Source organism: Carettochelys insculpta, chromosome 11 (assembly GCF_033958435.1).
Source record: "Carettochelys insculpta isolate YL-2023 chromosome 11, ASM3395843v1, whole genome shotgun sequence".
Classification (NCBI taxonomy): Eukaryota; Metazoa; Chordata; order Testudines; family Carettochelyidae; genus Carettochelys; species Carettochelys insculpta.
The window spans coordinates 2917235-2930220 of NC_134147.1; the positions used below are offsets into that span (position 1 = coordinate 2917235).

Here is a 12986-nt window from a genome sequence, read left to right on the forward strand (position 1 = left end):
TAAGCAGAAAGGCCCTGTCTAAGCTAACCCTTGCTCCACTGATTTACACATGACTGACAAACACAGCTAATGTTACAACATGACTTATTCTTGCTTATGTGGACAGGACCAGGTTTTAATTTAGGAGTCTGCTAGGGTGAATGGGTGGGTTTTAACCTTGATCTGAGATTGCATTTTTTTCCTGCCGCACTGATAAAAATAATTCAAATACATGGGGAGTGGGGGGTTGACTGCATCCCTGTTTAACCAGATCCTTGTAATTTTTGCCCCTCTGTTAGCTGCTTAACTTTCACTGAGCGTGTTCTCTCCCCAGCTGGGTACATCTCCACCAGTGCTAGCAAAGGCAGGAGTCCTGATGTAGGTCAGATTCAGGGATTCTTACCACTGTGTCATTGACAGCTGCTCTGATCGGGGTTGGCTGACACACAGTAATAAAACCAGCAGTATCTGGTCCACTTTAGTAAATGTACCATTGGGGGCTGTACTGGTGCCAGAGAAGTGCAATGAGAAGTTAAGAAAATTTCCTTGTGGATGCAGCCTTCAGGATGTAGTGCCATTAGCTGAATGCATGTCACATCTCAGAGGCACGCTACAAAGCTCTGCAGGGTTCGGTGGAGCTTGGGACACTAAGTGAATGAACGCTGAACAATTATTTCCATGTCTTAGCTGATTTATGAACTGTATTCTGAATCCCTTTCAAGCAATGTGTTTGGTGTGTTTTCTTATCTTGAATGTTTGGAATATGTCCAAATATTTGATTTGAAATGCTCTTAATTGAAGTTTTCAATGAGCATCCTGTGTACAAGGGCAGCTTGAGCTGGCATTGACTGACTGAAGGTTTATCTCTCTGGAGCAGCAATACACACAGTGGGGGTGTGATTTCCAACCTGCACTGTGTTGCGCATTAGTTGGTTGGTATAGCCCCATATAGCACCCTGGCGTGCCTTAGCATAGTACTGTTTGAAACAGCGCTTTGTTCATGCACGCCAGAGAATCTGGAGTGCCCACCAGCCACTCTACACAGACCAGTTAATGACAAGGCCTCAGTGCGCTCTAGAAATTGGACCCCCTAGAGCCTATTACCCCACCCTGTAGACGAGCCCTGCGTGTAATCTGATGTAGGGCTGTCCTCTGCCAGGGGTCAGAAAGAATCATTCTAGTAGCTTAATGCTGCACTGCTAAGGCCGTGACTGTTTCAGTGTTACCTCAACGGGAGAAGGATAGGATCTACGTATAGATGTGAACACCCCCATTCTTCTCTGTGGGTGTTGACGGTGAACCCTCGTGATGAGAATTTAAATGTCAGTACAGCATGGTTAGCAATGGACTTGGTAATTATTTTAGTAGGAACAACCAGCTGCTCTGGGATTATCTGTGGATCTTAGTACCATGGGCAGAAATGTAGGGGAGGATCACCTTTTACCTCCAGTCTGAGCCCAGGGCATGTAGAGAGGAACTGTTTTTGCAGCTGTGCTCATTGCAGTAGCCTCTTTACCTGACTACGTGACTTCCCACCAGGATGTCCTAGAGGAGTGGCTGACATGCCAGCGCTCCTGGCTGTACCTGGAGCCCATCTTTAGCTCAGAGGACATCAATAGACAGCTGCCAGTGGAAAGCAAACGCTACCAAACCATGGACAGGACCTGGAGGAAGATCATGAAGAATGCTCATGACAACAGAGAGGTGAGGCTGTGTGTGTCACTTTGCCTGAGCACACCCAGGTGCTGCGTGCATCCATCTGTGTCTGGGAGGACTATCACAGCTGCAGCTTGTTTTTGTGAGTTCTTCGTTCACTTGCTCAGACTGCGGACTTCTCAAGGAGGTGCCCTGAGCCAAATTTAGCCCAGATGGAAACAGATAGTGAGTTCCTGCAGTGGTGCCCTCTTACACCAAAGCTAAATGTAGTTCCTTTTCCTGTAGCTACATCATGTGCGTGCATGGCCCTGTATGGATAATACCAGTGGTCAGGGAAGCTTGCTTGTTTTCCTCCTTTAAAATGCTGCTTGCAGCCCAGAGGCCGGGCTGTTTCTGAACGGTGTGCCGAGTCACTAGCCATGGCTCTGTCACATCAGTAACTTGCCTGCATCTCCACTTCCAATCCAGTGGAGCTGCAGAGACACACATCTGAGATCTGCCCCACGGTGCGCAGGAATGGGCACAAAGTCTGTTTTCCCCTTACCTCCCATGCAGCAGAGCTGCAGCCTTTAAGCTGCTTTGGCTTCTCCTGATTTGTGCCAGGGGCTGATTCTGTCAGGGCTTTGAGGCTGGGCCTGGCTCTCTCCTGTCGCCCACATCCTTGTGCCTGAGTCCTACTTCCACTTCCACCCACTGCCTGGCTCCCTCTCTTCACCCCATGCTCTGCCTCCTCAGCTCCATTCCTCTGCTGTTGGCACCACCTCTCTGCTGTCTCCCACTGCCGCGCCTTTTCCTCTAGAGAGACTGTGGCATTGTTTGTATTCAGTATTTGAATGCAGCTCATCACTCTTGGACAAAGTCCTTTCCGTAATTCCCCTTTCCTTACCCATGGAGTTCCACACATGAGCCACTCTGATCCCCCCAGTAGTAACTCTCTGTAACCCCCCTTGCCTCTCATGTGGTCACCTAACCAGGACCTGGTATACCAATGCTTTTTTTTTAAATATCTTCCTGTCCTTTCCAGGTGATTTCCCTGTGTCCTGATCCCAGGCTGCTGGAGAGCCTTCGGAAATGTAATCAGTTACTTGACCTGGTGCAAAAGGGGCTGAGTGAATACCTGGAGACCAAGAGAGGAGCTTTCCCCAGGTAATCAGAGGACTCAGGGCCATTCTTATGTTCTACTGAGTCATAGGAGTAGAGTTAGAGAAGTCTCCCAGGAACAAGTGCATCATTCTTTCCCCTCCAGAGCATGATCTGATGGAACTCTCGTGAGTTTGCAGGTCTCAGCAAGGCTTCTCCTTTCAACCCTGAGATCTGATGGAGGGGAAAATAGGGCAGGTTTTGTGAAAGAGAGAACATGCAATGATCAAGGATGGAGGCAGGGATAGACTGATAGCATCACTGCATGCCTGCGCCTTTAAACATCAGCATGTCCAATAAAACCGTGAGGGGGAGGGAGGATGAAGTGAAATGGGGGAAAATAAATAATTTGGCCTTTATTCTCTTTTAGACCTCTACCCAGAATAGAGTTTTTGCCGTACAAAATGGGAGTAAAATGCTGCCATTCTGATTGGGTGTCATTTTATACCCACTCTGCACGGGTATACATGGCTGCTCCAGGGAAGGACATCAGAGAATCGGGCCCTTTTGCTGCGTAGTAGGAATCTCTTTTAAACGGGCTGTGGTCACTTTTCTCCTGCTCTGATGCAAATAATCCATGTGCAGCACAGGACGTCTTGAAGACCACCACAGTCCTGCTCACCAAAATCTCAGGACTCTTGCCAAGGATGCCAGGACCCTGCATTGCACCACAGAGCAGAGACCAAAGTCAGCTGCTCATCCTCTCTCTGTTTTCAGGTTCTACTTCCTTTCGGATGATGAGCTGCTGGAGATTTTGTCTCAAACAAAGGACCCCACTGCTGTACAGCCGCACCTCCGCAAGTGCTTTGAGAACATTGCACGGGTAGGTAAAGCAAGCTCTTTCCTCTAGTAGGCCTGATGCTGGAAGTCCTGTATTATGGAAACGTAGAGGTATTCCCCAGCACTGCAGTAAGAAGTGGGGAAGAGTGGGACACAGGCTCACTGCCTTGGGAGGACAGCACCTGGATTCTTTTCAAATAGCCTCTGCATCTCCCCCTGAAAGAGAAGGATAGAACTGGCTCTGCTCTCCTCTAAATTACATTAAGGTGGCAGGTGGTTGCTGCATGGCTGGGATAAGTTCTACGCTTTTTCTCGGGCAGTAATTACCACAACACATCCTAATGTCTCAATGGAGAAGTACTGACAGCGCCACCACCACACCTGCTTGTGTTGCATGAAGTCTCACGAGAGGCCGAGAACTGAACGGGCTACAGAAATTGAGTTACTCTCTTAGTCCTGGGTGTCCTACCTAAACAGGATTAAAGCTCACTAGCAGGGTCCTATGGAAGACACTTACACAGCTGATTTGCCTGTTTTATTATTTCTCAAAGACTTGAAACCCCAGAGTTGCTGGTTCCACAGCTCACATCAGGACTCAAACTACATTAGCCTGGGCAAAGGCAGAAAGGAAGCTTGGTTGGGGGTCTGATGCAAAGCCTCTTGGAGTCAATAGACTGACTTCCTTGGGCTTCTTTGAGCTTTGGATTGTTTCCTTACACCTTTATTTTTGAAACAAGGAACTCCAGCCATGGGGACTGAGACCTGGGGAAGCGGACCTGAGAGTAAAAAAGGATGTATTGACTCCTAGACGTGCAGTGGGACCAATTCATCCCTCCTGTAACTTGCTTCACTTCACTCATTCCAGGGATGAACATGGGGCTCCATGTTGTCACGTAATCCTGTTCGCGTCAGGCAGAGAGACAATGATTTTGTAGTACATTTAGGATTGGTAACCACAACCAAATTGTGGGTTAGATCTATAACTAGCCAAGATCAATGTAGCTCTAGTGTCTTCAATGGAGCTACACAACTTTGTACCAGCAAACAATCTGGCTCTAGTCCTGTGTGGTTAATTTTGCCATAGACCTGGAGGCTTAATTGTTTACTGTCAGTAGGATAAAATCATTGCACCCACTCTTACGGAAACAACGCATCAATTCTCTGTGTCTTGACCTGCGTTGATAGGAAGGTGGGGCTAGAAGGACAACTCTCCACTAATACCACGCTGTGATTCCTCCATTAGCTGCTCTTCCAAGAGGACCTACAGATCACACACATGTACTCAGCAGAAGGGGAGGAAGTGGCATTGTATTACCCCCTTTATCCCACGGGTAACGTAGAGGACTGGCTGCTGGAAGTCGAGAGATCTATGAAAGCCAGCGTGCGGGACAATATTGAAAGATCAATCCGGGCATATCCACATGTGAGTGACTTACTCCCTCCACTGTTCTTTCGCTCTCCACCCAGCAGTGCAGGCGGCGTTCGGTAGGTGCGTTTGGAATGGCTTTGTTCCAGAGAGAGTGGTCACCAATGACAGCCAGCAGAATTAATTCTCTTACACCCTGTGGTTTTTATAATGTACCCTCTGACCCTACTATGATTCCATTTCTACTCCCCACACAGTTCTGCTCCTTCCTGGGGGTGGGGGTTGGGGGGGTGCTACCTCTTCTATCTTCTCCTCCAGCACTTGGGTCCATCACATAATGCAAAGTGATGACAATAGTAACATAGGAGCAGGTGAATTCCTGGGGCCAGTGACGGCACACCAGGGATGAACCTCAGTCATAAGTTTCTATGGACGCAGGTAGAAAATCGAAATCACACTTTAATTGGTTGTTGGGAGAAAATAATGCTTTAAAAAAAGAGATGGAGCATCCAAAATCTTAGGCATTATTGTACTCCAAGAATGTGATGCTCCAAAACACCGGAATTGGCTGTAGGAATAGAATTTTATTCTCTTGGTTCTGGGGATTCCTCATCTTCGCCTGCATTTGAGTAAAGTTCTCTGTACCTTGCATAGCCAGATGATAGGCTGCAGAGAGGGCACCTGAGCGTTCATTGTCTGGCTGCTGCCCAGTGTCTTGGGGAAGCCTTTTCATGACAACTGGAAGAAATAGGATACAGAACAAAGTAGAAATTGTTATATCTGACACCACATTGGATGGGTTCCAGGCCTGGGGCATGAAAGGGCTGGGAGCATACAGAGACAAGGCACCACGAAAGAAAAGAGATTCATTGTGCTTATTGCTAATACCATGTATGGCGATCAGTTTTGTTCCATTTTTTAAAGATGCCACGTAGTGTGTGGGTCCTGCAGTGGCCTGGGCAGGTGACCATTGCTGGCTGTCAGACTTTCTGGACAAAGGAAGTATCTGAGGCCCTGGAAGCTGGGGATTTGTCCACCAGGCTGTTTCCACAGCTGAGTGCTCAGGTAGGAAAGATGAATGATTGCAGACCACATTTAGATTTCCCAGCACAGAGACCTGGCCTTTTACCACCACCTGTGTGTAGAACAGTCCTGACTTCAAAGCAATCAACAGCCATAACCTGAGATTTTGATGCCACTGCATCCAGAGAAATTCTCCACAGTTAGGTCAACTGTTTTCCGGAGTACGTTACGTTACCATGTGAAAGAATTGAACTCCAAAAATAGTGGGAGAGGGAAAGAGTGAATGAAATGACATGAGATCTCTGAGTTCTGCCACTGTCTTGTTAACCTGTATAGATACCTATCTAGCATATGACCTTATGAGAGCTCTTTGGTCAGTTCACCCACAGCCTGCCTTAAGTCACAGTTCAGTGCCTTCTGGGAAGGGTGGTACCTCCCATTTTCAGAGTGCCTCACCATCTTCAATGTATTTATTCTCATGACATCCCTCTGAAGCAGGGCAGTGCTATTATACCCATCCTATGGATGGGAACTGTGGCAGAGAGAAGCTAAGTGACTGTCTCAGTTTCACAAAGGAAATCTGTGGCAGAAGAGGGAATTGAATCCTGGACTCCCAGGGTCCAGATTAATGCCCTGTGTACAGAGCTGTCCTTCCTCTCCTCCTGCTGCCATCGTTTAGTACCTGATGGGTTAGAGACTAGGAGCCAGAATGCTGTTCAGGGCCAGTTCTGACTAGCTTCCCTTCCCTGGCACAGCTGAGTGATCTGGTAGCCCTCGTTCGAGGAAAGTTGTCGAGGATGCAGCGAACAGTGTTATCTGCTCTCATTGTGATTGAAGTTCATGCCAAGGATGTGGCTGCTAAGCTGATCGAGGAGAATGTGATGAGTGAGAATGATTTTGAGTGGATCTCTCAACTCAGGTGAGGGAAACGGCCGTCATATCTGGTTGGGATTCATTGTCCACCATCCTCTATCGCCGACTATGTTCTCACAGTGTGTCTATTTAAGACTAATCCTGGAGCTGAGTTGATTGAAGCTGTTACACCCCCTTGCCTGCTTAGCCATAATCCAAGTCATGAATGCCTCTGTCAACGTATGTTAAGACAGACCCAAGCTCCGGGCACTTTCTCCTTGCATGTGATACATGCATTAGATTGCTCCATAATGTTCTAAAGGCATTGACCTGCCTCACCTTTAAGAGATGTGCCCTTGATCTCAATGGAACTGCAGCCTGCTGAGGGGGCAGGAGACTGGACTTGATGACCTCTCAAGGTCCCTTCTAGTTCTAGTGTTCTATGATTCTGTGCTTGACAACATCATCAGGTGTCCTGACCGGTGTTCCCATAAGCTGAGCACTTACATGGCCAGCCAGGAGAGGTTCACATACTGCCCAGCTGATGAGCAGAGCGCCCACAGCCAGCAGCGTGTGTTTCTGCTGATGGTGCACAGCCTCATGATTTATTCCACTCATGGATGTAGAAAATTGGAGAGAGCATTTTCCTGACCAGTGAGAAACCTAGAGCACAACCCCTCCTTCATGTAATTGCTTTGTGGCGCCCATAGAGAGCAGGATCGTCCTTCCAGCCAACACCACTGCCCTCCTAAAGCAACTGTTTGTCGTCTCTGACCAGTGCTGCAGTGGTGCATGACTTCTAGGGCCTGAAGTGCAGTGCATTTTACCAGCCACAGACAGTGACACTTCTAGCACTCACTGTAGTTGTGCCCTGCCAGTGCTTGTTTGTCTCTGAGAGCTCATTTTCACTCACCATTAGATACTACTGGACCAGGAATGATCTGTACATCCGAGCAGTGAATGCTGAATTCATCTATGGCTATGAATATTTGGGGAACAGTGGACGCCTGGTAATCACACCCCTCACTGACAGGTACAGAGATTAAGTATCAGAGGGGTAGCTGTGTTAGTCTGGATCTGTAACAGCAATGAAGGGTCCTGGTCCAGCATCTGATGAAGTGAGTCTCTGCTCATGAAAGCTCATGCTCAAAACTTTTCTGTTAGTCTGTAAGGTGCCACAGGACCCTTCGCTGCAGGTACAGAGATTGTTCTCTGAATGATAGCTCAGCATCCGTGTCATTCTGGGGGAACAGATCTCTCTGAGTTAAACCAACAGTCTTGCTCTGCCAGCCTTAGGCATGCTGAGCTGTACTTCATTGCACGAGTAACATTAGGGCTGTTTGTGTAGCCAGGTGTTACTTGGAGGGAGGTAACTTGGACCCCGGCTGACAGTGGATTGACAGGGTTTCTGATGATCCATGCTCCCAGTGACCAGTTAGGTGATGCCTACGCTAGAAGCATCTGTCTACAGAAGTTACTGTTGGAAGAGATGTTTTGACAAAACTCCTGTCATCAGATCCTGTGTACGGGCAAAAGCAGATAGATCTTTTTGTCTGCTTTGTTGACAAAAGGGCCCCCGGAGTGTCCACATGGCTCTTCTGCAGACTTTTTCTGTTGACAAAACACATTGTGTGTGTAAAAGCTCCGTGAGTTTTGTCTACAAAACCCCAGTTTTGTTTACAAAACTCTCTAGTGTAGATGCGCCCTTCAAGAGTTGTGCTGTGGTATGACACTCAACTGCTCTGAGACATATAAAAAAAAATCCATCAGAATAACAAAGGAACCATTCTCTTCCCTTGGCTATGTAAACTGGTATCATGGAGCATGCATGTTTCGTAGTAGCAATAATAAAAAATATTTTAGCTCTCATATAGTCATCATCCTTACGGACAGATAGAGTCAAGCTGTGCAAGGGTTTATCCATGCAAGTCTCATTAATGTAACAAAAGCGGCTTAGCTAAATCCCTATGCACCACCAGTAAAGCATTGACTAATATGGGATGGATTTCCAGAGATCATGCCAGGCAGATGGATAAAGCAGATCACCTTAAATAATGAAATGGGATCTATGGTTTTTACAATCACCGGTTTCTTCATGCTTGTAGGTGCTACTTGACACTTACTGGAGCCCTGCATCTAAAATTTGGAGGCGCACCTGCGGGACCTGCTGGAACTGGGAAAACGGAAACAACTAAAGATCTGGGGAAAGCTCTAGCCATCCAGACTGTAGTGTTCAACTGCTCCGACCAGCTCGACTTCATGGCTATGGGGAAGTTCCTGAAGGGACTCGCCAGGTGCAAAAAATGATTTTAGAAGAAAGAAGTGCCACCCGTGCCGTACAAGTGGGGAAGGGATGGGATGCAGGCAGTCAGTCAGAATGAAGAAGGGTGTTGGGGTGATGGCCGCATAAAAGAGAGGGGACCCTAGGCATCGCAGTCTGGGGAAGTGAAGAGAACCTTCCTTTGTTGTTTAGGTCATCTCAGAGCTTTGCAGGTCCAGAGCAAATGAGTGAGGGGACGGCCATGGGATGCTAGTCCTCCTGCCCCTTGGAAGGAAAGGCAAAGGCATTGTTGTGCCAGTATATAGGAATAAGCGGATTCTTGTCAAGCCAAAATAAGCTGCTTTAGAGCTGCCCACAAATGCTACCAGCTCAAACATACACATCTGAGCCTTTGCATAGTGTTTTACATGTCAGGCTCAGGTCAATTATTGGACTGTCAGAAGCGAGAAACTGCTGAGCGCAGCAATGATTGGGTAGCCTCCAAGAAAGCCTATTGTTAGAGTCCTGTGCAGATACAAAATCAGTATCCTCATCTGCAGAACTGATCTGCAGATATCTGCAGCCACATCCCTGGCAGAAAGCGATAGCTGCAAACGTTTAGGGTTGTAGATGCAAATTTGGTATCTGCTTCCATAGCTGCAAAAAGGGTTATAAAGTGGCTACCTGCAGATTTGCAAGGCTCCTACTGGGGTCCCCAAGGGATCCTGCTAGAATTGGCCCCGTGTTCTCTGCATAACAAACAGAGCTGGTCTGATTGTGTATTGCAGACCTGCAGACAATGCATCTGGATATCTTTTGCCACTACTTTTTTGTGAGTAGTTGTGGGGCCGTTTTAGAACATCCCCATTGATGACAGCACCTTTCTCATGTGCAGCCTTCTCTTCCTGCCATGCAATGCAGGCGTCTTGGATGTCTCAATGATATCAGCTGCATCCACATTATGAGACGCTGAGCTGACGTCCCTTTGGGTAGCAGGCCTGGAATCTGCTGTGTTTGTGTCAGGCTGCCCGTGGGGTTACCTCCCAAGGTAATCCTGGGGTAGAATCCTTGCAGCAGTGCTGAGAACTGTTGGATTCTTTTACTGTCTCTCTCTCACATGGCCACACCCACACAGAGCTGATCCTTAGGGGGAAATTCTAGTAGCTCGACTCAGGGCTGCCAAAGGGGGAGGAGCGCAAAGGGGGCAGTCGCCCTGGGACCTGATGATTCAAAAGCAGCAGTGTCTGGAGCCCAGGCACTTCAAATCACTTGAAACACTGCGCTGGGCAGTGTGCTCTGGATGGTGCTGAGGTCTGGTGGCTGAGGGAGTGCATGTCATGGTCCAGGTGCGGCTGAGGGCTGGCTGTATCTAGCCCCGCCCTTTCTGCCTGAAGCCCCGCCCCTTTCAGGAGCGCGGAGCTGGCCCCCATATGTTGCCCAGCGGCCCGGCTTGCCTGGTTCAGCCTATTTCTGTGTTCCTGACACTGTCCTGATTTCCCTTCCCTGCCTAGCTCCGGAGCATGGGCTTGCTTCGATGAGTTTAACCGCATTGACGTTGAAGTGCTGTCGGTGGTGGCCCAGCAGATCACAACCATTCAGAAGGCCCAGCAGCAAAGGGTGAGTGAAGAGTATGTGGCACCACAGGGAGAAGGACAAGCTAGGCCTTGCCTTTACTTCTCTGTCCTGTGCTTGGTTCCAGTCCTAGCCACACATTCGGTGGCACAATGGGACTGTTGGCCTTAACTGCAGTGCAGAAAGATGTACGTTGTCAATACTACAACCCAGGTGGTCGCTCATAAGCAAGTGAGATACTTCAAGGTGTGTTATCCAGCCTCCAGGTTTTTCCAAAGCAGCCCCTCTTCCCACCACACACACCTGGGAGTTTGTGTCCCCAGACGGAGATTCAGCTGTCGGTAATTCTAGCAGCCACATGCTGTGCTGCTCCTGGGAGGGTTGGTAAAGGTTAAGGTCTGAAGCTGCTTGACATGGGCTCAGTGTTGGAAACTCGCTTGCCATGAATTCTGCTGCTTTATTCACCATCTGAATCTGTCCCAACTCCCTCAAAAGGGATTTCAAACTTTCTCGTGCCACAAATTAATTCTGCCCCCAATTCTCAGCCAGAAGGCATGTTTGATTATAACTGGGGGTTGGGAGCCAGTTAGTGAGGGTCATGGGGCAAACTCACCGCCACAGCGCCTCCTGCTGGCTGCTCAGGGAATTAGTTGCTCTCCTCAGCAGAGCGCCTCCCTCTGGCTGGTGTGCCATCCACCGCCACTCCCCAGTCCACCTCTATGCTCTGCTCAGGACCTACGTCACTCCCAGGATCACTGGGCCTTCTTTGGGACGCTGCCCTCCGGAAGTTCCCACGCTGGTCCTTTGCCCCCTTCCAGGGGGTCTCAGCCCATGATTCCCACCAGGGTGGCCAGCTGTAGCCTCTGTCTAACCACCTGCCTCAGGGGCAAGCCACAGCCCATATTGGTCACCACTGGTGTGACTAGGTACAGTGCAAGGGTGGGCAGAAAGGGACTCAGGCCTGCCCACTTCTCTGAGTCTCAGACCAGGGATCCTCTGGTGGCAGCCAAATCCCACCCTCCTCTTCTTTCCCCTTCACTGCCTCACTCCCTGGGCCGTTTTCCCTATGTCTCCTTGGCTGGGCCTCTCTGTTGGGGCCAGCAGTTTGGCAGGCATCAGGCTGGAGTCTCTCCCTAGCTCCCGTTAGCCTGCCCAGTACCACTCCAGCTGAGGTGCTTGCTCTTACTGGGAGCTGATCCTGCACCTTCCCTAGTCAGAATCTAACTGACCCAGCTCTGCTGGAGCAGCTCCTTATATGTGGGGCTGCTCCAGCAAGCTGCCCTCTGATTGGCTGCCCCAGGAGCCCTTCACTCATTGGCTAGGAGTGTTATGCAGGCTCCCTCCACCCTGCCTTAACCTGTTCCTCGCAGTCCTGGGACACTCACGCTACTACAACGAGCAAAAGAAAAATCGTAAGTGACCGTGAAATCTATGTAAGGGCCGGGCTCCTCAGGAAGGAGAAGTGCTGCTGGTAAGACTGGGTTTCCATGTTGGCGGTAGAGCTGGTCCATCCCACCAGTGGGGCGGCCGTTGCTTCCCCGCTGCTCATTTCAGTAGAATTGTTTCTCGGGCACAGAGGAAGATACTGTCATTGGCTTATTTGATTCCGGGTCCTTGCCCTGATCTCTTGGGCATGGCCGTGCTTTGGTTTGCTAGGTGGACCGCTTCATGTTTGAAGGCACTGAGATCCCTCTGGTCCCATCCTGCGCAGTCTTCATTACCATGAACCCTGGCTACGCTGGACGCACCGAATTACCTGACAACTTAAAGGTCAGTGAACACATCGCTGCACTAGCACAGAGAGACAGCACAGTTCTGTGATCTGTTGGCCTGGGACGGTGGAGGCATGGATCCAGTCTCCTGCTCTGCCACAGGCTTCCTGTGTGGCCATGGGCAAGGCTGTTAGTGTCTCAGTGCCTCAGTTCCCCATGTGTGCAATGGGAATAATAGTTCTGTCGTGTCTCACAGGCATGTTGGGAGGATACATACATGACAGGAGGGTAAAATAAGGACCTAAACTACCCAGATTGCTACTGAAAAGTGAATATATTCTGTACCTCACCTCACATTGGGGTGGGAGTTGGATATAGCTGCCCACTTGGGATTATGAAGTCGCAGTATTTGACCAAAGCTTTCGGGGGTTTGGAGGCCTAACATTAATACGGAAAGCCTGTGACTGCTGTTCCGTACAGTGCAGGAGCATCTTAGCGTGGGCTAACCTGGGAGATTTGACAACAGCCCAGCGTGGAAGACTCAGTTGCACGACCAGCTTACTGACTTCTTGGTTCCATCTCTTGTGGGGAGGTAAAAGGCAGGCCCAGCTAGTGATTACCGTGTCTTGTGGCTGCAGCGTCTTTT

The 12986-nt window shown here is 49.2% G+C and overlaps 1 protein-coding gene across 1 annotated transcript in view; it reads left to right on the forward strand.

Annotated features, from left to right (window-relative positions):
- DNAH1 (dynein axonemal heavy chain 1) overlaps positions 1 to 12986 on the forward strand; it is a 124977-nt gene that overhangs the window by 38290 nt on the left and 73701 nt on the right. The window contains exons 21-30 of the mRNA XM_075005859.1: positions 1519 to 1683; positions 2660 to 2781; positions 3493 to 3598; positions 4799 to 4978; positions 5846 to 5986; positions 6700 to 6863; positions 7716 to 7829; positions 8902 to 9090; positions 10568 to 10673; positions 12285 to 12398. Of these exons, the coding sequence (XP_074861960.1) occupies positions 1519 to 1683; positions 2660 to 2781; positions 3493 to 3598; positions 4799 to 4978; positions 5846 to 5986; positions 6700 to 6863; positions 7716 to 7829; positions 8902 to 9090; positions 10568 to 10673; positions 12285 to 12398 (1401 nt within the window). The remainder of the gene's footprint in view (positions 1 to 1518; positions 1684 to 2659; positions 2782 to 3492; positions 3599 to 4798; positions 4979 to 5845; positions 5987 to 6699; positions 6864 to 7715; positions 7830 to 8901; positions 9091 to 10567; positions 10674 to 12284; positions 12399 to 12986) is intronic.